Source organism: Octopus bimaculoides, chromosome 23 (genome assembly GCF_046866305.1).
Source record: "Octopus bimaculoides isolate indiv1 chromosome 23, ASM4686630v1, whole genome shotgun sequence".
Classification (NCBI taxonomy): Eukaryota; Metazoa; Mollusca; class Cephalopoda; order Octopoda; family Octopodidae; genus Octopus; species Octopus bimaculoides.
Genome location: NC_142950.1, coordinates 37,937,219 through 37,959,489, shown reverse-complemented (window position 1 = coordinate 37,959,489; position 22,271 = coordinate 37,937,219). Strand labels below are relative to the sequence as shown.

General features: G+C 38.9%; 2 protein-coding genes across 3 annotated transcripts; one reads left to right on the top strand and one right to left on the bottom strand.

Annotated features, from left to right (window-relative positions):
• Positions 1 to 1,138: 1,138 nt before the first annotated feature.
• Positions 1,139 to 4,773, bottom strand: LOC106869014 (integrin beta-1-binding protein 1). The gene is made up of 5 exons (XM_014914508.3): positions 4,578 to 4,773; positions 3,539 to 3,721; positions 3,095 to 3,190; positions 2,804 to 2,947; positions 1,139 to 2,151 (listed from the first exon to the last, which is right to left on the bottom strand). The coding sequence occupies exons 1-5, from the start codon at positions 4,632 to 4,634 to the stop codon at positions 2,074 to 2,076; spliced, it is 558 nt and encodes a 185-aa protein (XP_014769994.1). The 5' UTR covers positions 4,635 to 4,773; the 3' UTR covers positions 1,139 to 2,073.
• Positions 4,774 to 5,643: 870 nt separating this feature from the next.
• On the top strand, positions 5,644 to 21,356 carry LOC106869012 (transcription elongation factor S-II). 2 transcript variants are annotated; one of them, XM_089340629.1, is made up of 9 exons: positions 5,644 to 5,968; positions 10,242 to 10,310; positions 13,079 to 13,205; positions 13,354 to 13,572; positions 14,191 to 14,244; positions 14,569 to 14,723; positions 16,323 to 16,469; positions 17,562 to 17,633; positions 18,255 to 21,356. In XM_089340629.1, the coding sequence occupies exons 1-9, from the start codon at positions 5,900 to 5,902 to the stop codon at positions 18,261 to 18,263; spliced, it is 921 nt and encodes a 306-aa protein (XP_089196755.1). In that variant the 5' UTR covers positions 5,644 to 5,899; the 3' UTR covers positions 18,264 to 21,356. The 2 variants fall into 2 exon arrangements, with proteins under 2 accessions (XP_089196755.1, XP_089196756.1); XM_089340630.1 differs by lacking the exons at positions 17,562 to 17,633; positions 18,255 to 21,356 and having other exon boundaries at positions 16,249 to 16,387.
• Positions 21,357 to 22,271: the final 915 nt, after the last annotated feature.

The window sequence follows — 22,271 nt, the reverse complement described above, 5'->3', positions numbered from 1 at the left end:
CTAAGTTCACCAGATTTGTGTCCCTTTACTGAGTTTCCTCCCTTCTATAAATTTAAATATCACAAAGTATTTATACCAATTGACACTGATAAACAGAGATACACATATATACAAAGTGGACCAAGTATTTGTGAAGAAAATTTTCAAAGCCATAAATGGAAGATGACAGTCCACGTCCCAAATTTGATCTTCTCCATTTCTCTTTCAGATATATTGACAAATCAAACAAAGCAGGTTCCAACGGTCATGGCTTTTGCTGCCAACCACACTGACTCTTCTATGTGTCTGAGTTCTCTTGTGTTCAGTGCCAAGAGAACTAAAGGCATTCTTTGTGTGGGACCACTGATGCCCAGGTTTTGGGTCGAGGAGACTGACTGACCCAATAGGAATTCTCATATAACAATAACTTGCCAGTGGTCATCCTCCTCCTAATGGCTAAATGTCTAATGTCTAGATGGCTCGTCATCTGGTCAAGCATGTTTAGACATTCTTAACCTGCTCACACCATCCCTCTTGATTCTGCATTAATTGAGGGAAGTCTTCAAAGAGACAACCCGTGTCTCTGGTCAGTTGTCTCACATATACTGTGTTTGGACATGCTTTGGCATCCATACCAGTAGGTCACTTACCAGAAATGTCCTCCTGCAAAATGCCTTTCCTTTATAAGAGTGGACACAGGCAGATCTCCATACAACTGTTTCTTGGTGGGACAAGATATGTTTAAGGTTGCTCTTAACATGTGAGTGTAGGTTCCATTGAGCTTGGATTCCAGATTTGGGGTGAGCATCCAGGGCTCCATATAAAAGGGGATGACTCTTACCATTGCATGGGGGAAAAAATCTCCTCTTCAGATTGGTGGGGGTTGGTTTCCAGACTAAATCCATGCTTTGGCTAATTAGCTAGGTTTTCGCTAATTACCACAAAGGCTTTCACGGAGAGAGACTTTGGATAGAGATCTACAACACCAAAGCCAACTTCTCAGCCAATCAGCCATGCCTCTGTTTAAAGTCAAGCCAAATGGTCATGGCTGGAGTACCTCTCCATACATGACCTCTTCAACCAGCGTCCAGGGCTATTCAAGCTGTCACCACTCTGCCCTGTTGAGATTAGATTATACACTAAAATATAATAACAAAGGTTTATCAGATGTTATAAATATTCTTCTTTATTTAAATACATATTTACATGATGATGATGGTGTTGGTGATGATGATGAATCAATAACATAACAAAAAACAAAAGAAACCATAATGTAAATGCAGTTTGAATGAACGGCATTAGGGGGGGGTAGTCGATTCAATCAGGTCCCAGAAATATTACTGGTATCTATTTTACCAACCACTTCTCCCATCCCAGAGGAACAAGAAGTGAAGTCAGTCTCAACAAGATTTAGATTTATGCAAATAAAGGGACGTAACTAAATATCACAAAGCATTTCTGCTACCCTTAGGGACCCTTAAATAATGACACAAGGCCACATTGTAGGGTTGAAGTGAGAGGATGAAGACACTTCGGTATTCTCTATCACTTCCCATAAACTCAGAGAGTTATTTATATCTCCGTATAAAAGAGATCCTGAGTTTTATAGAGCCCCTGTGCGTATAAAGGGACCACTTGAGTGCATTAACACTCTGGAAGGATCCCTGAAAGCTACTTGAAGGTGGGTAGTGGGGTGATATGGACAAAATAAGTCCACAGACCAGCTCTAGTCCAATTATCACAGTATAGGTTCTTCAACTGTGTGGTTACCAGTCAATACAGCCTGAAGAATAACTCATTGTTGTAGGTAGTTTGCACATGAAATTGTTTGTTCTTTTGATAGTTTATGGTTCTTTAAGACAGACAGAGCATTGAGAGAAAATTGATTGAAAGAATGTCTCAATAAATAAAACCAATTCACCTTTCAAAAACAAAAACTCAATAACAATCTGAATTCCTGAAAGAATCCCAAATTGTAATCCTGCCAGTAAAATGTTGCTGTGGTTTGGAACAGACTGCACAGCATTGTTTTGCATTCAAAAGAAATCTCTATGTTTTATGTCTAGGAATGCAGAGCTAGGGAGGAAAATCTTTTTAAGAATCCATCGATATATTCATTGTCACAGCATCAAACAATTTCTGAAGACATTGGCAAATATTCTGGGCTTGGTTCTGTTGGAGTAAAAAAAGAAAGAAAAAGGAAAACAATGCATTAAAACACTTGAAGAATGATTTGTTGATTGGAATTTGAATTAGATTTACAGAAGGGAGAATGTGATGTTCATGCTTTTAGCAAAAATATCAGGTCATCCCATAAGTTCTGTCCGAATTTCGAATAAAGAAAGTGATCAAATGTTATATTTAATTGAAATTTAATCATCAATGTACTTTCCCTGATTATCTATGACTTCCTTCCATCTATTTACAAGCTTTTTTAATCCCATCAATGTAAAACTCTTTTGGTTTTAAAGCGAAGAACTCTGAAATGTCAGTTTCAACCTCCTCCTGGCTTGCGAAAGTTATGTCCCCCCAAATGATTCTGTAAACTACGAAACAAATGGTAGTCTGAAGGAACAAGGTCGGGAGAATAAGGTGGAAGAGGAATTTTTTCCCAACCAAGCTCTTTGATCTTCTGTGATGTGAACTTTGCAGTGTGGGATCGCGCATTGTCCTGATGAAACATCACTCTTTTTCGATTCAGTAAAGCGGGTCTCTTTTTCTTCAAAGCTTGGTTCAAACGCTCTAATTGTTGACAGTAGACTTGAGCATTGATTGTTGCAAAGAGAAGATAAAAAAGAAAAGCTCAATCTTTGAGCAGACTTACCTCTGAGACACACTGAAAGACAAAGCAATGGAAGACCGTCTTACTGAACTGACCGATCTTCACTGCCACGTTGTGGTGTTGGAAGTCATCATCATATTGGATGATCTGAGCAATGGTGTGCAGGGGGTGTCGCTGCAACACTTCCTGAAGAAGAGGGGATCAGATGAAAGAAAATAGAAGAGGAAATCATCATCATCGTCATTGTTTTAATGTTCACTTTGACATTAAATCATCACACATGCATACACACACAAGCATACTAAACTGCTAAACAGAGTAGGTAATCCTTACCTGGCCCTTTTTGTCAAGGACCTTAATTCCATGCCTTGACACATTTAGTTTCACAGTATCTTCTTCTCGAGCGGTGACAGGTAGTTTGCCATCAATCTGAAACATAGACAGACACATTAAAACCCTTCATAGCAACCCCTGAGCACTGAATTCTCAATTTAAAAAGCAAACATGGATCACTGATTAACTGCATCAACATTTCTAACAAACGCCCAACCTCATCACAGATTTTAAGGAGACACTATCAACATCTTAGTTCCAAGGTTGTGTTTGGGTTATTGCCAAAGGTGTCGGTCATTTGTCATTGCCTCCGTGAGGACCAAAACTCTCAAAAGGTGCTTCTTACGTGCCACCAGCACAGGTGCTAGGAGCACAACACCAGCAGATATCCATGTATATCCCACGAGATGAAACAAAATGAAATCAAGAGTGTTTATGACATACTTGAGCTTCTTCCAGCTGGTCGATTAGCTGAGCCTCAGTATCCCTCTTCCTTGCATCACCCATATTCATTTCCTGTACCATTCCAAGAAAGAACACGTTAAAAAAGACTCTCTGGTGGAGAATCTTCTCCACAGAATCTTTGGTGTCTTTCAGTGCAGTCAGGTTTTCATTACTGGAACCAACCTGAAAATAAATTATTTCAAATGCATATCAATAAATACATACATTTATGATTTTTGGAAAAAATGATAAATAACAATAAAACATTACAACTCGTCTGTCTCCTCTACAATAAACCGCTTTTCTATTTCAGCCTCTCTAATATTCAGTGTCTCAGGTGAGTTGTTTCACATATATTGTGTTTGGACATGCTTTGGCAGCCATACCAGTAGGTCACTTACCAGCAATGTCCTCCTGAAAAATATTCAGGTAGGAATCGATGTGACGTAGTGACCAAGTTGATCTTTCTAATTACAGATGGTGGTAGGTCATTCGATAAACTGCCAGGTTTCGTTAACCCAATTCAATTACAAGGAGCAAGTCGACCCGATTCTATTGGAACTCACAAATCATTTACTGGCCATCCGATGGGTTTCCTAATAGTTTCTGCCAACACAACCCGGCACTTCGATTTCGCCCTAATTTCACAAACAAGGTTTTGGGAGAAAGCACCTGCCGAGGTACTATTCAATTAATGAGGCTACTTAAATGAAAAGGTTAAAAGTCCATAGTCAATTACTTGACCTTTTGTGATTAGAAACATTTTAACGAATGATAAACCTAAGACTCTAACTAATCTAAACGCAACACCTGAGCACCGCATTCAAATAAGTTCATTATTATATAATTACAACCACAAAAGCACAGTTCACGTATTTTCATCTTAACTAAACTCTTCCAGTTAAAACACCTTTATGTAAATAAGTGAAACGATTTAATCTACAGGCAGCCACTGCATGAATTAAATAAGTTAACTCTGATTACAAATAACAAAATAATGAACAAGTTTAGAGTTTAAGATGAAAAACTTGAAACTTACAACACTTTCTTTGCTGCCGTTCTGTTGTGGAGTCGACTTGGCTTTTTTTTTAAACATCTTTCACAAATAGAGTTTATCTATTAGTTTCAAAGCTTTGCCTAATTATGGGTAGGTGATTTTTTCCTTTAAATAATCATCTTCCAACAACAGATCGATCGATCGACAACAAACTTTTGCCTTCTTTTCAACAATAAACAATATAACCGGAAGTGAAGCTTTTAATCTCGAACCCAAAATGCGGTCAAACAATTTTAATTCCAATTTTTTTTTTATATCTCATAATTTCATAAAAGTTAATTTGTGAACATAGCATACATACATATTTATTAAATATTAATACATGAAATTCAATAATAAACGAAATATATATTTTATTATTTGTGTTATTGTTGTCACTTTATTTCTAACATGAGGCGACACGAAACCAAGAATATCTTCAGTGGAACCTTTTAATTCCTTTAAAGCTTAGTCTTTCATTTCTAAAACTAAGTTAACTCTAGTGAATTTTAAATACAGCTGTTAGAGGGTAAAATATCCAATTGGATCTCCCGATTCTGCTAATGCATGACCCCTTTTAGGGGTTTTAGGGTGTTTGGTTACGTGGCTTTACGTTCTGAGATCAAATCACGGCAAAGTCGACTTGCACTTTAATCCTTGTAGGAGGTGGGGGCACCAGTCAACTATTCTCTACCTGCAAAATATGCGAGCTTCTGCCCTATATTAGAAATATTAAATAAAGCTGCAACAACTGTCAGCTCCAGAAATTAGAATTGTAAAGTTATATCTTTCTGCATATACATATATATATATATATAAACTTCAACGAGTTAAGACTGATAAATATATGTCTAAAGACTGAAAGTTAACAAAAAAAGGAAAACAACTCAAGAGATCTTTCTATGTGTGTGTGTGTTGTGTATGCATGTGCAAGCAGTGAAGAAGAGAGAGGAGGAGGAGGAGTAGTAGAGAATAAATAGAGAGAGGAGGAGGAGTAGTAGAGAATAAATAGAGAGAGAGAGGAGGAGGAGGAGTAGAGAATAAATAGAGAGAGAGGGGAGCAGGGTCTGTATTTGCCGCGCGCCATTTTCCCATGATGCAATGCTCCCTCAGTCCGCCACAAACAAAAATCTGGTGTGAGAGATCGGGCGAGTTGTGTCGAAGAGAGAAGTGCAGGCTTCTTCTTCCTATTATTGTTGTCGGTGGTAGTGTTAAGCTTATTGTTTATCATCACGGTTGGTATATTTGCCTTCAGTTTCTCCATTCGAAGTGATAACCGTACTTATTTTGCTGTGTGTATCTTTTTGCGGGGTCGAAAAACGAAGATGGGATGCGAAGACGAGGTATTGAAGATTGGTAAAAAACTGGAGAAGATGATATCCAGTGGAACATCGGTAAGTAGGACGACCACCACAACACACGTTGATCGTGCACGCATTAATACATCTACCTATATCTCTACATAACTTTAACACCACACACACATATATACATCTAAGTGTGTGTGTTGGTAGTAAAGTTTGGCATTGCTTCATTCTGATCTCCACTTCTATGGACTGGGCGGCTGTCTTTCAACTATTTGCAACATTAATGAACAAAATTAGAAGAAGCAGCCCTAAAACTCTCTTCACCATCTTACTAATGAGTTGTAACTCTTTTCTTTTTTTTTTGTTTGCCTGTTTGTTTATTTAAAAGCAATTTTAATTAATTTGCAAATTGTTTCTAATCAACATCTAAAGTAATTCTATGTCTCTTGTCGTCTATCGTTCGTTTGTTGGACAGGGTTATTTATTTCAATTATTAATATGTTTGTTAAGCCCACCCCCTCTCTTTCTACCAAGCAAACAAAAAAGTGCTGTTTGTTTATCTCCAGATCGACCTGATCAAAGCCTTTCCATTTGTGACCATCTCTTTAATCTTTCTTTTTAATCGGACGTAGTCCTTTTTGGGACAACATAGTTCAATTTGTGCATGCTTTGAAGGTGATAGCATGATTTGAGGGAGATTTGGCTGCCATTTCCACCAGGTTAAGCGCCCACGTACTATGTCTTTCGATTCAGTGTAGTCCACCCATGTCACAGTTCGCAGTAACAATACAGCCCTAGTCTTTTCACAATGCCAAAACTCAAATTTTTTATACGATTTATCTGGGAAGAGAAACTCCACTTTAAATTATCCGAAGAAACACTGTATGATTGAAAAAAAAATTCCAGATAAATAAATACATCCCCCCTCGCCAAATTCCCTGTGGGTGGGGGTGTTACAAACTAAACCCTTTCCTCCCATTTTGTACTCCAGATCGCACCTTTTATTTTGTTTTAGGACGACCCATTAGAGCTGGTCTTATTTCCGTTTCACTTTTATTTTTGATGTTGCTTATTGCCAACAGCTTGGTCAGTTTTATTCAGAAATGTCTACGTTTTTCTGTCTTGTTTCTTTCTAATCCTTCTTTCTTTCTCTCATCTCCATGCTAGCAATAGAGCTGTACCGGAAGTGACGTAGCTAATGTTTAGATTCCACCCAACAACACCCGCCATAAAACTCCCTCAACCAACACAAATTGGAGCGGATCGATGGATCTCTTCTTTTATATTGTTGTTATTCGATAACTATTGATTGGTGTCTCACGTCAGTGTTGACAGAGCAACCCTATGGTCGAAAGACGTTCCTGTCGAGACCACTTCGTCTTTTATTCACAGTTATAATACCTAAGACTAGAAATGTCCGATATGATGGTAAAAAGAGAGAGAGAGAGACGGAGATAGATAAGTTTAGAAGTAAATTAATCATCCGGTCTTTAATAAACAAAGGGGAGAAAAAAAAATAGCAAATACAGTTTGCGTAAAGTTTAGACAAGTTGAATTCTTTCGTTTTTCTAATAAACTTCCTATTATTTGCACGACTGAAATCTTGGGTGTCCAGTTTGGATTCAGTGCAGGACGAGTTGAAACGCTCTTTGATTCACCTGTGCCATATTTGATGCTAGCAATAAGAACTTCTGTTTAGACGTAAAAAGTTTTTTTCTTTTCAGCTTGGTTTGTGTTAACGCTCATCGTTTGGGTTGTTTGCGGGCGCCTGGAAGTAGCAGACCAGACTTTTTTTCTTTTCAAGTACAGTTCCGCACTTTTGAACACCAAGATAGAAGTGGCTGTTTATATGTCACACTAGCTCGCTCGCATACATACACACAAGCTGTTTAATTTTGTAATTAGCTTAATTTTCGCCATCAGTGTCCTTGTGAAAGTTGTTATGGCTGTCGCAACACCTACCAAGTAAGGGTGACGATATGAAGTGAATTTCGAGTGTCTTAGGTCAGTTACAGTAAGGATAGAGCTTCTCTGTGTGTTCATAGAAGCTAGAATAGTTGTAGTAGTAATAGAAATGGCTTGGAACACGGCGTGTCCCTCTGTTGATTGTCCAAGCAGATTGCTGATTAAATCATTGCTAATCGTCCCGGTCCAGTATATTTCTTCCGGCCGGTGTCGCAAAAATATTTCAAGGTCTATTATCGAGAAACAACTAGAAAAAACATTCTATGGTTTGGAAGATTCAAAAACCTGTATGGAAAGGGAAAATGTGTTACGCTATTCGTTATTTGACTAATAAAACCCTCCACTATCACACCCCGTAGTGTATATATCGTAATTGTATGTTTTCAATTTCCTCCTTTAAAACAAAACGAAAAGCTATCGAATTTGCTATCTTTTCTCTGAACGTTACTTTTTCATCACAAGCAACATATGCCATCATTTTAATGTGTGCAGGTTTTCAAATACTTCTCTAATTTTTTTTAGCAATATGCGCGTGTTTATCTCTCTCTCTCTCTCTCTCTCTCTCTCTCTCTCTCTCTATATATATATATATATATATATATATATATATATATATATATATCATCATCATCGTTTAACGTCCGCTTTCCATGCTAGCATGGGTTGGACGATTTGACTGAGGACTGGTGAAACCGGATGGCAACACCAGGCTCCAGTCTGATTTGGCAGAGTTTCTACAGCTGGATGCCCTTCCTAACGCCAACCACTCAGAGAGTGTAGTGGGTGCTTTTACGTGTCACCCGCACGAAAACGGCCACGCTCGAAATGGTGTCTTTTATGTGCCACCCGCACAAGCCAGTCCAGGGGCACTGGCAACGATCTCGCTCGAAAATCCTACAGGAGCCAGTCAGGCGGTACTGGCAACGGCCACGCTCAAAATGGTGCATCTCATGTGCCACCCGCACAAGAACCAGTCCAGGGGCACTGGCAACGATCTTACTTGGCTTGCCGGGTCTTCTCACGCACAGCCCATTTCCAAAGGTCTCGGTCCGTAGTCATCGCCTCGTCTTGCCCACGGTGCCACACAGTGGAATTGAACCCAGAGCCATGTGGTTGGGAAGTACATGTTTTAAATCGCACACACACTCATGCATTCTTGCTTCCCTGGATAACGCATTTTGTAATGTTCTTTCCTAGAACAGTTCTCTGCTTATTAATTCTGATAATTTCTTTGAGCATCTCTCAGTTTCTAAGAATCACTCAACTTTAAAAAACACTAACAGTTCCGCTCTCAGGAAATACTTGAAATTGTAACGTATTGTTGTAGACTGGTCTACCCTGGACGACTTCATTACACATAATTATGAACAGTTATATCCTTCCCATGTTGTCTCTCAGAAGGTACCACTGTCAACCAGACGTCAGTGTTGTTTAGCCTTCATTGAATTAATGTGTTCAAAGACATTCCAACTGGAGTCCAGTTTCTTTTGCCTTTTCAATTAAGGGCTAGACTACTCAGTGCATCTTTCCTTTTCAAAAACATTACAATGCAATTTAAGAGCGATCTGGCTGCTATTTCTAACACATTGAGCAACCATGTAACATCTTATCTCAGCCTTGATATAACAAACCTGTGATCAAAGATGTTCTCCTTGTTATAATCCCATCCTTTCTGGCACAGTGTGTTTAGCAATATACTGTCTTCTTTCCCTCTCTTTTATTTGTTCAGACATTGGACTGCAGCCATGCTGTGAGGCACTACCACCTTGAAAGGTATAGTTGAACAAATTGCCCCTGCACATCACGTCTCATTATATTGTAATATTGAGAATGGCTGGGTTAACCCAACATAGCATAGACAAACAGGCATAAAAATGAACTATATATACACACACACCCGTGTGTATAGCTATAACTGTGCAGTCATAAATGTGTGTGTGGAAATTGTCTTTTCTGCTCCTCGTTTGAGATTGAATGACAAGAATAGTGTTGTCATATTCACATTTCAAGTGGACATAACATCCTACAGCTCTGCATTCTCAAAATAGAATGGGGAAAAAGGCAAACTTTTTTTTTTTTTTTTTTTGTCACAAGCTTCAATTATTTTGTCTTGTTCTTCATTTCTATAGCTACACACACACACATACATTTTACCTTTCTCTAAAACCATCATCGTCGTTTAATGTCCGTTTTCCATGCTGGAATGGGTTGGACGGTTCAACTGGGGACTAGCAAACCATGGAAGCAAGCCCACTCTTGATAAAAATTAGGGAGCCTGATGCATTGAGCAATTTGTCTTAACAAGAAGGATGATTTGTATTAGATGTGCTTGTTTTTGTTTGTTTATTGTTGTTGGCATCAGGCTGATCAATCGTTGCTCTCTTTTTTCCAACAGGACCATGCTGCTTCAGTAGACCTCCTCAAATCCTTACAGGATTTACCTATGACTCTAGATGTGCTCCAGGTGAGTCTCTTTCATTCCATTCACTAGACCAGCCTCTTTCGGTGTGTGAGGTTGGCATAGCCCATGTGGTTGAAAGTTTGTTTCACAATCAAATGGTTCTGGGTTCAGTCCCACTCCATAGCACTGTGGGCAGGCTAACCAATGACTTGAGCGTGAAATATGGTTGGTGAAGCCCATCACATATGCTATGTATATTTCTCATCATCTTTTCTTTGCTGGCATCGGTCGGTCCGAGTTTATCCAGACCAACTTTCTACAGCCAGATGTCCTTTCCGTTGCTCTTTCCAAATGAGGTAATGTTTCCGCATGGCCAGACATGTTTTTGCAAAGTATTGGAGTTGAATGGCATTCATTAACAACAGTCACTTGATGTAAAGGCAAAGACACATGAACACACACATTGGGCTTCTTTTAGTTTCCATCTACTAAATTCACTTAGTCAGCTGAGGGCTGGTGTAGAAGATACTTGCCAAAGGTGCCACACAGCCATGTCTGATACACGTGTGTGTGTGCATCACTTTACATCCTGAGATAACTGTTTAAAGGGATTGATAACAATTTGAAATAAGCCCTGGAGTTGATAATGATAGACTGGAACTTTTTATGATGGTGCCCCAGCATGGCCACAGTTCACTGATTGAATGAATAAAAGAATGCCTGAAAATGGTAGACACTGTAATGTGTGGTGGGGAAGGAGTGGCTAGGGTCCCTTTCTGTCACCAGTACCATTCTCTAAAGATGTAGTTCTACTTTTGCAGTTGATTTGAGAATTTTGTGCTGTGATTCAACCAAATATAAACCATTTTAGATACAGACTATCTGGCCGAGTAGTTCTTGACCATTTTAATACTCATGTCAGATCCAAAGCTGGGATTTTTTTAGGGGTTTACTCTCCAAAAAAGTGAAAACACAAATCATTTAAAGAAAAAATTATTGTACTTAGAGAGGGAAGATGGTGTGTGAGCTTGATTGATCATTAGTCATTAGTCTAGGAATAAAGAGTCATTGAAATCTGAAAGCTGTGAGATAATGCAGGATTAATTCAAAACATGTGAATAAATGCACATCAGATTTGACAGATTAACATGGATTCCAAAAATGGTTTAGACATTTAAACTGCATATTGGGAATACAACACAGGTGCCGTATTATAAAGTAAACATCACGTGTGATGATGCACTCATTGATGAATGCCAAAAGAGATTGGCTCACAAACTGTGGACTGCAGATTCATCCTCTTCATCATCATCATATGTCCACTTTACCGTGCTGGCATGGGTCAGAGGGAATTTGTTGAGGCAGATTTTCCACAGCCAGATAACCATTCCTGTTGCCAACCCTCTCTCCTATTTCCAAATAAGGTAATGTTTCCTTATAGCTGACATATTTCATATGGAAGAATGGAAATGAACACATCACTTGGAATGGCTCTGAAGCTCATTTAGCATCATCACAGGAAGTCAAGACAAGGCTACACACACATACCATGGGCTTCTTTTCAGTTTCTAAGAAATAATGATAAAAAAAATGTTGAAGCTGTCTCCTTCCCACATTACTGTAACACTGATGCCATCTATTTAGGATATTGCCAATGATAGGAAAGTGGAACCTTGTTGCAATCTCGATCACCAGATCCTGGGTTCAATTCCCAGGCTGGGCAGCATGTTGTGTTCTTGAGCAAAACACTCCATTTCACACCACTCCAGTGCTGTGTGGGGATCAGCATTTCCTCTGTGTTGTAAAAGACTACCGAAAGAGGTTCAGGTTGGACTTGTACTCTGACCTTGCAAACCCCTCAGCAGCCACAACTGTCCAAACTGACAGACCCATAGGTGGGAGGGTTGTCGCCTGCCATGATTAGTAAGGAATCAACAACAAATGGTAGGTGCAGCTGTTACGGGCGCATGCCCCCCCCCCCCCCCCATGCGATTGCTGCGATATCTTTGGTGCTTCTACCATTACAACTCAGCTGGTCCAAAGAAAGGGAATTTGGCAGTTTCATTCAAATGACATCAAAAAAAGAAGAGGAATTGAAGCGGATTTGTTTTCCTGTGAAAGTTTTGAAATGCAAACCATGGAAAATATCTTATTTAACAATAATTAAACAATAACGTTTATCGTCACCTCAACATGGCTGTTTCATAGTGATTTTTGACTGTTCCCTGATTTTGAATAATGACTTTCTAGAATCTGAGCTGGATTTTGAAGTTGACATCCACATTGATATTCAGAAATCTTCTCTGCTTCTTGTTAGAATCTCTGAAATCCTAAGAAGCTACAAGAGAAGATTTCTTTTCATCAGATTTGAAAAGGGGAAATATAATTATTGACTACAAAATTTATTGACAGTTAATTAAAAACCAACAGGATTTCTGGCAGTTGATTATAAAAGTTTATTTAAAATCACTTCAAATCCTCACTTAAAAGTTGAAATTTGAAGGAATTATGGTGAGAGGGTGCTGCTACGATATATTCAAATCTGCTGCCTCAAATTCTTTTGCTGTTTCTAACAACATATATGTTTGGACGTAGCTTTCTTGAATAGGTCAGTACAAAAACTATATATTGCAACACATTAGATGCTACACCAGGTAATGTGAATTCAATTATCCAGTATTAATGCCTTTTTGTTTTTTGTTTCATTTAATATCTTATTGAAAGAATGGTAGGGATTTTCTATAAAATATGGCATGGGCTCTGTAGGCATCAAGAAAGCTATTGTACTCCAAATTATCGAGAGATATTCACTGCTGCCCATCATTTTCCAGAAAACCAGAATTGGAATGACAGTAAATAACTTCCGTAAGTCCAGTAATGCCGATGAGGTGATCAGTCTGTCCAAGGCATTGATTAAAAGTTGGAAGAAACTCTTACCAGGAGAAAGCACAAATTCCAGTGAGTAACGACATTCCCTCTGCTGTTGTTCTTGTTCTTGTTCTTGTTGGTGTGAGCATTGTCATGCTGTTGTCTTGTTAAATATATGTGATTTCAGAATCTCTTAAATCGTTTCTTTTTTTTCTTTCTCCTCTTGTTTAACCTCCAGAATCATCATCATCATCATCACAGTCTTCTGCTAGAAGCAACAGTGTCAACAAAACAGATGAATCTTCACGTGACAGCACGGACAGTAATTCTCATGATGTCAACAAGAAAATGGAAGGTGATGCCAAAGGTGGCCAGTCTGGCACTAAACCAAATGACACAAGTGACCCTATACGTCTCAAATGCCGGGAGCTTCTCTTCAATGCTTTAAAAGTAGACAGTGAGTGGCATTTATTTGTTATTTCTGCTTCGTTCTATCACTCACTGGTGTGGCTGTGTGCTTAAGAGGCTTGCTTCCCAGCCACGTGTTCTCAGGTTCTGTCCCACTCTGTGGCACTTTGGGCTAGTGCTTTCTGCTATAGTTCCAGGCCAACCAACATTTTGTGAGTGGATTTGATAGATGGAAACTGTATGGAACCCACTGCATGTGCTTTAATCTTGACATTGCATGGTGGTTGTAAGCAAATGTTACCATCGTTCATGCAGTGTCCTTCATTTCCAGTCTTCTGTGGAAAACATGTCTGGCCATGGGGTAATATAACTTTGCTTTGAAACAAGTGAAGGAAGGGTATCCAGCCATAGAAAATCTGCCTCAATAAATTGTGTGACCCATCCAAGCATGAGAAAGTGGATGATATGATAATGAAATTCCACTGAGTTCGACTCTGCCTTTCAGCATTTTCGGAGTCGATTAAATAAGTACCAGTTACACACTGGGTTTGATGTAATCGACTTAACCCCTTTGTCTATCCTTGTTTGTCCCACTCTATGTTTAGCCCCCTGTGAGCAATAAATAAATTCCTGCTGCACTAATTGCTAAACTCTCCTTTATTTTCAGATCCCCCTCCTGGTGTCAAACCAATGCCTGAAATTGCTTCAGAAATTGAAGATTATATCCTTTAGATGTACCATTTCTTAAAACTTTTTGTACTCACTCATTTGCAAACGTTCTGTGCTCTCTCTCTCTCATATCATCTCTTCTGTGATGTCCAGTATATCTCTCTCTCTCTCTCTCTATCTCTCTCTCTCTCTCTCTATCTCTCTCTCTCTCTCTCTCTCTCTCTCTCTCTCATATCATCTCTTCTGTGATGTCCAGTATCTCTCTCTCTCTCTTTCTCTCTCTCTCTCTCTCTCTTTCTCTCTCTCTCTCTCTCTCTCTCCATCATTTTGTGTCTTTTATTACTTGATCTTCAATGTATTTCTTAACCGAATGTAACTATCTACCAAGAATTCCGAAACACTGACATGAAGTACAAAAATCGTGTTCGAAGTCGTGTGGCCAATCTAAAGGATCCGAAGAACCCTCAACTGCGGGAAAGTGTGTTGCAGGGCATCATCGACCCCTGTCGAATGGCTGGAATGACCGCTGAGGTAACAACACCTATTCCTTCTTCTAATTCTCCACAATCATTGCCTGTCTTATTTCTTGACTTTTCCAAATCATTTCTAAGTCATTTTAGCTTCTCCTCAACAAGAAACCTGTTCTTCTCCAGCCTTTTTTTTTTCTTTGTTTCTTCCATACTTTACCCTTCTCAACTCCTTATTCTCCTAGCATACAAGTTGGCCCCTAGTGCTGATGACATTAAAAAAAAACAAAAAAACACCAGTACACTCTGTGAAGTGATTGGCGTTAAGAACAGTATCCATCCCTAGAAGCTATGCCAGAGCAGACAGTGGAGCCGGGTGCAATCTTTGAGCCCATCAGACCCTCTCAAACCATCTCAGCATGAAACAAGGGCATTAGATGATGGTGAGAATTCCAAGAATTCTGCAGGTTGGACGACAGATCCTGTAACATGGAACATTCTTGATGTTTGGCATTATTAAAGTGCTCACATTGGGATAAAAAAAGAACAGCAAAACCATTGACAGTTTCATCAAGATACTATATTTACCTGTGTCTATGCATTATATATTTACCTGTCTATGCATTGCACCCTTAATATGCTGTTAAATCTTGCTGCAAAATATTTTTTTCCTCTCATAGTTTTAGTTTTGCTCTGTTTATAAGTCCCCCCCCCCCCAGTTTTTTTCTGAATTAATCAACCACAAGATAATAATACAACTCATACACAAGGAACTGCTGTATCTTTATTTGGTTGTGCAATCACTATACTGATTCAGCAACAGAACACTTTCTGTTCCAGTTGTATGTCGAATCCTCCCATCATCATCATCATCATCATCATCGCCTTCTTCTTCTCCTTTTTCTTCTTCTCCTTCTTCTTCTTCTTCTCCTTCTCCTTCTTCTCTTCTTTAGCTGTACAATTTCATGTCCATAATTTATCTGTCACATAGTTCTATCAGAATAGGTTTTTTTCTTTTTCTTCTACTATCGCTCATATTTGGTGTCCTATCTCGTTTCTTTATCTGCATTGAAAATAACCTCCATCTTAGCAGTGAATTGCATAACAACCTAGTTCTGAAATTGGATACTGTATGTTGTAGAGACTGGGTTTCTATATTCTGATGACAGACCCTGATAGGATCTTAAGTTTTGCTAAAAAAGACAACAGTTTCACATCTGAAAGATGTTTTTGTAATCAGATCTGCTTGGTCAGGTTTGAACAGAAGCTAATCTACAACATGGTATTGAAACAATATATGACCATTCCAAAGACAAATGTGGGTTGTGGGTTTCTTCCAAGAAACACAACAGAAGACTGGTGGATGTTCCCCAATGTCTAACCAAAAGTCAGATGTAGATTTTAACCTGAAAGTAAAAGCTTGTAAAAAAATTGTTCTAATTTTGGATTATGTCTGAGGAAGATGAAAGCTTTTGAGGTTTATTATCCAGCCTGATTGATTAAGAACAAAATTAATTGATACTTTGTTGTAAATTCAGATAATTATTTTGTGGATCTTTCTTCTCTCTTTCTCATTTGTTTCATTCAAGTTGAGACTACTTCCATTGACCAGTAATTCATATTTCGTTTACAACTCTAACTCAGAATAAATGTTTCTGTGCAGGAGATGGCCAGTGACGCTATGAAGTTATTGCGGAGCAAATTAACCAAAGAAGCCATTAATGAACATCAGATAGCTCAGACATCTGGAAGTGTCACTGATCTCATTAAATGTGGCAAGTGTAAGAAGACAAACTGTACATATAACCAGGTCTGTTGGAATTTTTATGCATTAATCGATGCCATAAAACTTGTCTTTCATCTTTGTTACTTGTTGGAATATTTCTCTATTTTATGGACTTCCACCTTCCATCCTCTTTTCATGTTATTTGTAACTTTGTACCAAACAGGTTTTATCTCCTCCTGTTCTGAGTTCATATCCTATTCAAGCTAAACTTGCCTAACATCTTTCTGGAGTCAATAAAAATATTACAGTTTACTACCAACACTACACTTGATACAATTAACACTTTTCCTGAAGGTGGTGTCCCAGCATGGCCATAGTCCAGTGATTGAAACCAGTAAAAGAATGTGAACAGACTGGAATTTCTGATTCCTCTTTCATGAGGTATAACTCTGACAGGAAATGGAACATTACAGAGACTGTGTGTCCGTGTGTCCGGTTATAAAAAATGAAATTTCATTTTGATGTGGTCTTCAAGAAGAAGTAATACAGTGACCCACTGATTCGTCCAATAGACACTTGTCATGGGGCTCTCATTTACTAATTGCAGTCCATCTATCCTCGTTTGTTCCTGATTCGTTCATTGCTGATCTGTGAGATCCAGTGAATAGAAAAAAAAGATATGAAGGCCTCTGGTCCTAACAAATGAGTGTATTTGCTTCAGGGAATGGTAGATATGATCAAGAAACCACAAGTGCATGGACGTAATTTATTTATTGCTGTGTTGTTGTTTTTTCTCAGAACCAGGGCAAGCCCCCCCCCCTCTCCTTGATAGACAAGGATTGATGTATGACCAGCTTTTCAACAATCAATATCCCATCTGTTTTCAAGGTGGTTTGCCACAAATTTGAAAGGCATTTAGCTGCTATGTCTTGCAAATGGGGCAACGATTGCTGCACTTCTTAACATCATAGAAAGTTGGTGCCAAGTTGGTGGGGGGGGTCTTGACAAGTACAGGGGAGAATGCAGTGTTGGGTCTTTGTTTTTTTTAATTTATTTGTCTGTTGTCAATCGTTTCAAGTAGTTTTCTGTTTCTTATACCCACTCTCTTTCCCTCTCTCTCTCTCTTTCTTTCTTTGAAGCCAAGTTTTGATGATGTCCCCCCTCCCTCTCTTTCAGGTACAGACAAGGAGTGCTGATGAACCAATGACCACATTTGTGTTGTGCAATGTATGTGGCCACAGATGGAAAGTAAGTACATCTCTTATTATTCGAAAATATAGGGGTATGGGTGGGGGTTGTGTCCATATCGGTGAACGGCCTGATTGCCCCGCCCCTCCTTCCAACACACCCAGGTAGTTGTGTGTAGGGATCCCTCAAATGTCTTCAAACAACCGACCCGTCAATGGAAGAAAAGTTGGGGGCTGCCACAAATAATGTTAGAGTGATTAAAAGCTAAGGCTGTTAGGATTGTAGGGGGTTAATGTGTGGATTCGATGGTTGTGTAGGAAAGACCGTCTCGGAAGCATGAAAAACACTCCATTGTTGGTCGTCAAGAGTTATTTCCCTTCCTTTACCTCTGTGTGAGTTGCGGCCTTAATTTAGTGCAAACTTTTTTTTCCTAGTTTTAGCTTTGTCTCGTGCACAGGTTGCACCTTTTTTTTTTTTTTTTTTTTTTTTTTTTTTTTGTCGAAGTCACGTATAACATACAGTATATGTTGTGATAAAGAACACTGAAATCTGTTCGAGATTTTTAATAACAAATCCCAAAATAGTTTGAAGCTTATTGTTCTCTCTCTCTCTCTTTTTTCTTTTTTTGACATCGAATATAATCCATTTATTAACTTGATCTGTGTTATTTTCTCTTTCTAGTTTTGTTGATGTTCCAGCCATAGAATTTTTTTCTTTCTCTGATCAGAGACCATAGACCGCTGCCACCGCCATCACCCACCACCACCACCACCACCATTATTATCATTAATTGTTATCATCCCTTTGCTGAAACTGGATGTCTTTAAAGAAAAGGAAGACAGGAAAGCTCTGATCAGTTAATGGTGGGATGAGTTTGTTCGTGTTTCCAGGGTTCTAAACACCAGAAAGCAACCGGAGAACTTGACATAAAACAAATTTTAAAAAATTGAAAAAAAAGGGAAAAAAATTTTAAAATGCACTCACTTTCCCCTTCCCCATCACTACAAACATGGTGAATTTTTAAAGAAACAAGAATTATGAAAGGATCGACCAAACTGAAGCTGGACCCTATCGTCCATCATTTTCCACTTCTTCCTCCTCCTTTCTCTCTATGGCTGTCGATTTGCTGCAGATCTGACCTTTCCACTCTCATTCAACCTCGCTCTCTCTCTCCCTTTTTTCCTCCTCTTAGGGCTCTGTCTTTCTTTTATCTGTTTGCCTCCCTTCTTCCTCTCTCTCTCTCTCTCTCTCACCCTGCTGTGTTTTTGTGTGTGTGTGTATTTATTATATGTCTGCATTTGTTGTTGCATTCATTGTATTTTGAATCTCTGTAAACATGTGTTTGTGATTGGTTTGATAATTGCCCAACCTGAAGTATAAATTCATTTTCACAATGTGTGTGTCTGTGTGTGCACATGTATACGCACACACACACACACACACCATTCTTCTCCATAATTGCTGAATTACCCAACATGATCCATAAATATATTTATATTCTCAGTACAGACATGTATGTATGTGGCTCCTGTCAACCATCCTACCCATGCATGCGTGCAAAGATTTCTCTATCACATTGTTGAAATATGTATGTATGTATATATATATAAAATGATAGGTTATTTCTGCTTTGAAACTGAATCTCTGGATATTATTTCAGTTTGAGGCTGGGTATTCATTGAACCAATTGTTCACAACCACACATATAAGCATTTCTAAAATCAAAAGAGGAATCTTGCTTCTTTGGGATCAGTTTTACAATTTAAATCCCTTTAAAGAAATGAGAAGACTATATATGTGTGTGTGTGTGTGTATATATATATATATATATATATATATATATATATATATATATATATATATATATGATCTTCACTTCATCATCCATATTTGCAAAGGTCAGGTGGAATTTGTTGAGGTAAATATTCTACAGCTTGATGCCTTTCCTATCACTTCCAAGCAAGGTATTATGCCCCCCCCCCCTTCGTGGCCAGGAAATGTTTCCACAGAAGAATCGGAACAAACGGCACTGCTTGATGGTGTGGATGCTTATTTACAACTCTCACGCAATGTTAAGACTGGGAGAGACACACACACGCACAAATATGCAAACAGCATGGAAGGTGGACGTTAGACAATGACCATACATATATATATATATATATATATATATATATACACACACACACGCACAATGGGCTTCTTTCAGTTTCCATCTGCTAAATCCACTTGGAAGGATTTGGTTGGTTTTGGGTTAGAGTTGAAGACATTAACCCGACATGCCATGCAGTGGGACTGAACCTGAATCCTTGAGGTTGGGAAGTGAGATATATATACACATATATACACACACTCACATAATTATATGCCATGCTTATTTTGGGCTGCAGTGATCTTGGTGAAAATCCAAGAGGTTGAGAGATGAGCATACAGTTTGGTGAAGGAATCTCTTCTCTCTGTCTCTCTCATTTTTGATACATTGCTGCCAACTGGTCGACTGGATTACAGTCCTGTAATCTACTGGTGGAGCTTTGCTGTGCGTCATCCCTCCCCCGCCTTTGTTTTTGATCCCAAGAATCCTTCAGATGATCACAGCTACACACACACGGTTTCTTGCATGTCAATACATATGTGCATTTATGTGTCCACATGCACTGGTTTTGTATACATGTCTATTGAATGTAAATCTCTGAGATAAGTTATTGTTGATGTGATTATCAGATCAAGACTCATTAATCTCGTCATCGTTTTAGAGATGAAAAAAAAAATGTTTTGTCATTGTCACCATTGCATCTCAGAAGACTTCCTACCAAAAATATATGTTCCAACACACACAATCATAGATATTTACTCGTGTCTGCAATTTTAAAATGAAATGTTTTGTTTTTCTTCCCTCTCATGCTCATTATTTAAATTTTCATCTCTCCAACTCACATATTCTCTCTTTCTCTCTCTCTCTTCCCCTGACACCTTTTCTGTCTCTTTCTCGCACAATATCACAAGCTTTGTTCCCTATTCTCATTTACAGCAACATCACTGATTGTTCACTGATTGTTCACCCACTTTCTACAAATGTGTCTTCTTTTATATCTCTCCACTGTTATCTATGTCTGTGTTATATACATGCACATAATGTATGTATAGTTATATACGTACATGTGTATATAAATGATATATATTGTATATGTATCATTATGGCAAAAGTGTAGAGAGAATGTGTGTGTGTGTGTGTGTATGTAAATGGAGACACATGGCCAAGTGGTTGGAGTGTTCTGCTTACAATCATGTCGAGTTCAAATTGTTGGACCTGGTGACATGTCCTTGAGCAAGGCTCTTCATTTCATGTTCTAGCCAGTCAAACAAGTGCCAGTCTCTCTCCCCTGCTGCCATATTCTCAATATACCACTGGTTCAAAAGGTAAAAGAGTCAAGGCTGTCTGTCTATGTCTACCTGTGACAGCATAAAAACCGGGTTCATGCTTCCGGGGATGTTCTTACACAAACTCTCTTTCTCTTTGTGTGTATATATTTAAACAGTTTTTTTTTTCTTTTCTGTCAAAGACCCTGTGTTTTTGTTGTCTTCATTTTAACCCCCAGATTCTCCTCCTCTCTTCCCCCCTCCCCCTGCTACTTCTGCTGCCTCCAGCTGCTTTGACCACCCTCCACCCCCCTACTGTTACCTTTTAACAAAGGTATGGGTTACAGGAACAAGCAGAAAAAAAGGAAGGCAGGAAAGAAAGGAATATTCTGTTGGATTTTAAAATAAACTTTGTTCACACTTCGACATTTCTTGTCTTGTTGTCATCTTTGCAGGAATTTCGGGGGGAGGGGTTCTTTTTCTTCCTTATTTTCTCATTGGACAGGGGCCATGCTGGGGGCAGGGTGTCAGCCAGAGTGATGACCCCTGCCCTGTCAGTACATTTATAAAATTTGATACTGTCAGTCTTTTACTGAACTGCTACATGACAGGGTTGTAAACAAACCAACATCAGATGTCAAATGGTGAGGGGAGCAAATATTGGATGTTAGGAAAAACTACTTAAAAAAAACACCAAAGGATAGAGGAAGTACATCCAACTGTAGAAACCTTGTCAAAACAACAGAAATGAAGTATATAACGACTGGATGGTCATGGCTGGGAGATCTTCCATCATGCAATGAAACAAGCAAAAGGAGTGAAAGTACATTGGATTATGTCTTCCTTGATACACTATGCCTAAAAAGAATAATAAAAGTCAAGTCACTTGATTGTGGGTTTGCTTGGAGAAAAGTGTCCCATTGATTCCGACCAGGGAAATGGGGAAACCCCAACCCACCCGACTCCCTGTTCTCACACCTGCCTCTCTACCTTTGCTGAAAGTAAATGAGTAAATCATGCATGTAATTTGATACAGGTTAGGGTTGGGGTCCCCGTATGAACAGATCTAATTGCCAAATCCTTTGAAACACACACACTCCCTTTTTTGCGGAAGTATTTGTGTAGGTTGGAGTCGGGCCAAACAGGTGTGGTGGGGAAGGGGGGAAGGAGTTCACCTCCTAATCAGAGATAATCACAGAGCTACAACTCCATGGTAACACCTGGTTGATATCCCTAATGATGAAGCTACACACACACACTTGACTGGTTATCCATCAGCTGATGAGGTTGTAGAGCTGCAAGCAGACACATTACACTTATTACTAAAAGCACCAGCATCTC

Excerpts from the sequence above, each read along its gene's own strand:
- LOC106869014 (XM_014914508.3), bottom strand. The coding sequence starts at position 4,634 with ATGTTTAAAAAAAAAGCCAAGTCGACTCCACAACAGAACGGCAGCAAA. Across the intron at positions 3,722-4,577 it reads ACGGCAGCAAAGAAAGTGTT|GTTGGTTCCAGTAATGAAAA; the intron begins GTAAGTTTCAAG and ends ATTTATTTTCAG. Across the intron at positions 2,948-3,094 it reads TCCTTGACAAAAAGGGCCAG|GAAGTGTTGCAGCGACACCC; the intron begins GTAAGGATTACC and ends CCTCTTCTTCAG.
- LOC106869012 (XM_089340629.1), top strand. The coding sequence starts at position 5,900 with ATGGGATGCGAAGACGAGGTATTGAAGATTGGTAAAAAACTGGAGAAG. Across the intron at positions 10,311-13,078 it reads TGACTCTAGATGTGCTCCAG|AAAACCAGAATTGGAATGAC; the intron begins GTGAGTCTCTTT and ends ATCATTTTCCAG. Across the intron at positions 13,573-14,190 it reads CAATGCTTTAAAAGTAGACA|ATCCCCCTCCTGGTGTCAAA; the intron begins GTGAGTGGCATT and ends CTTTATTTTCAG.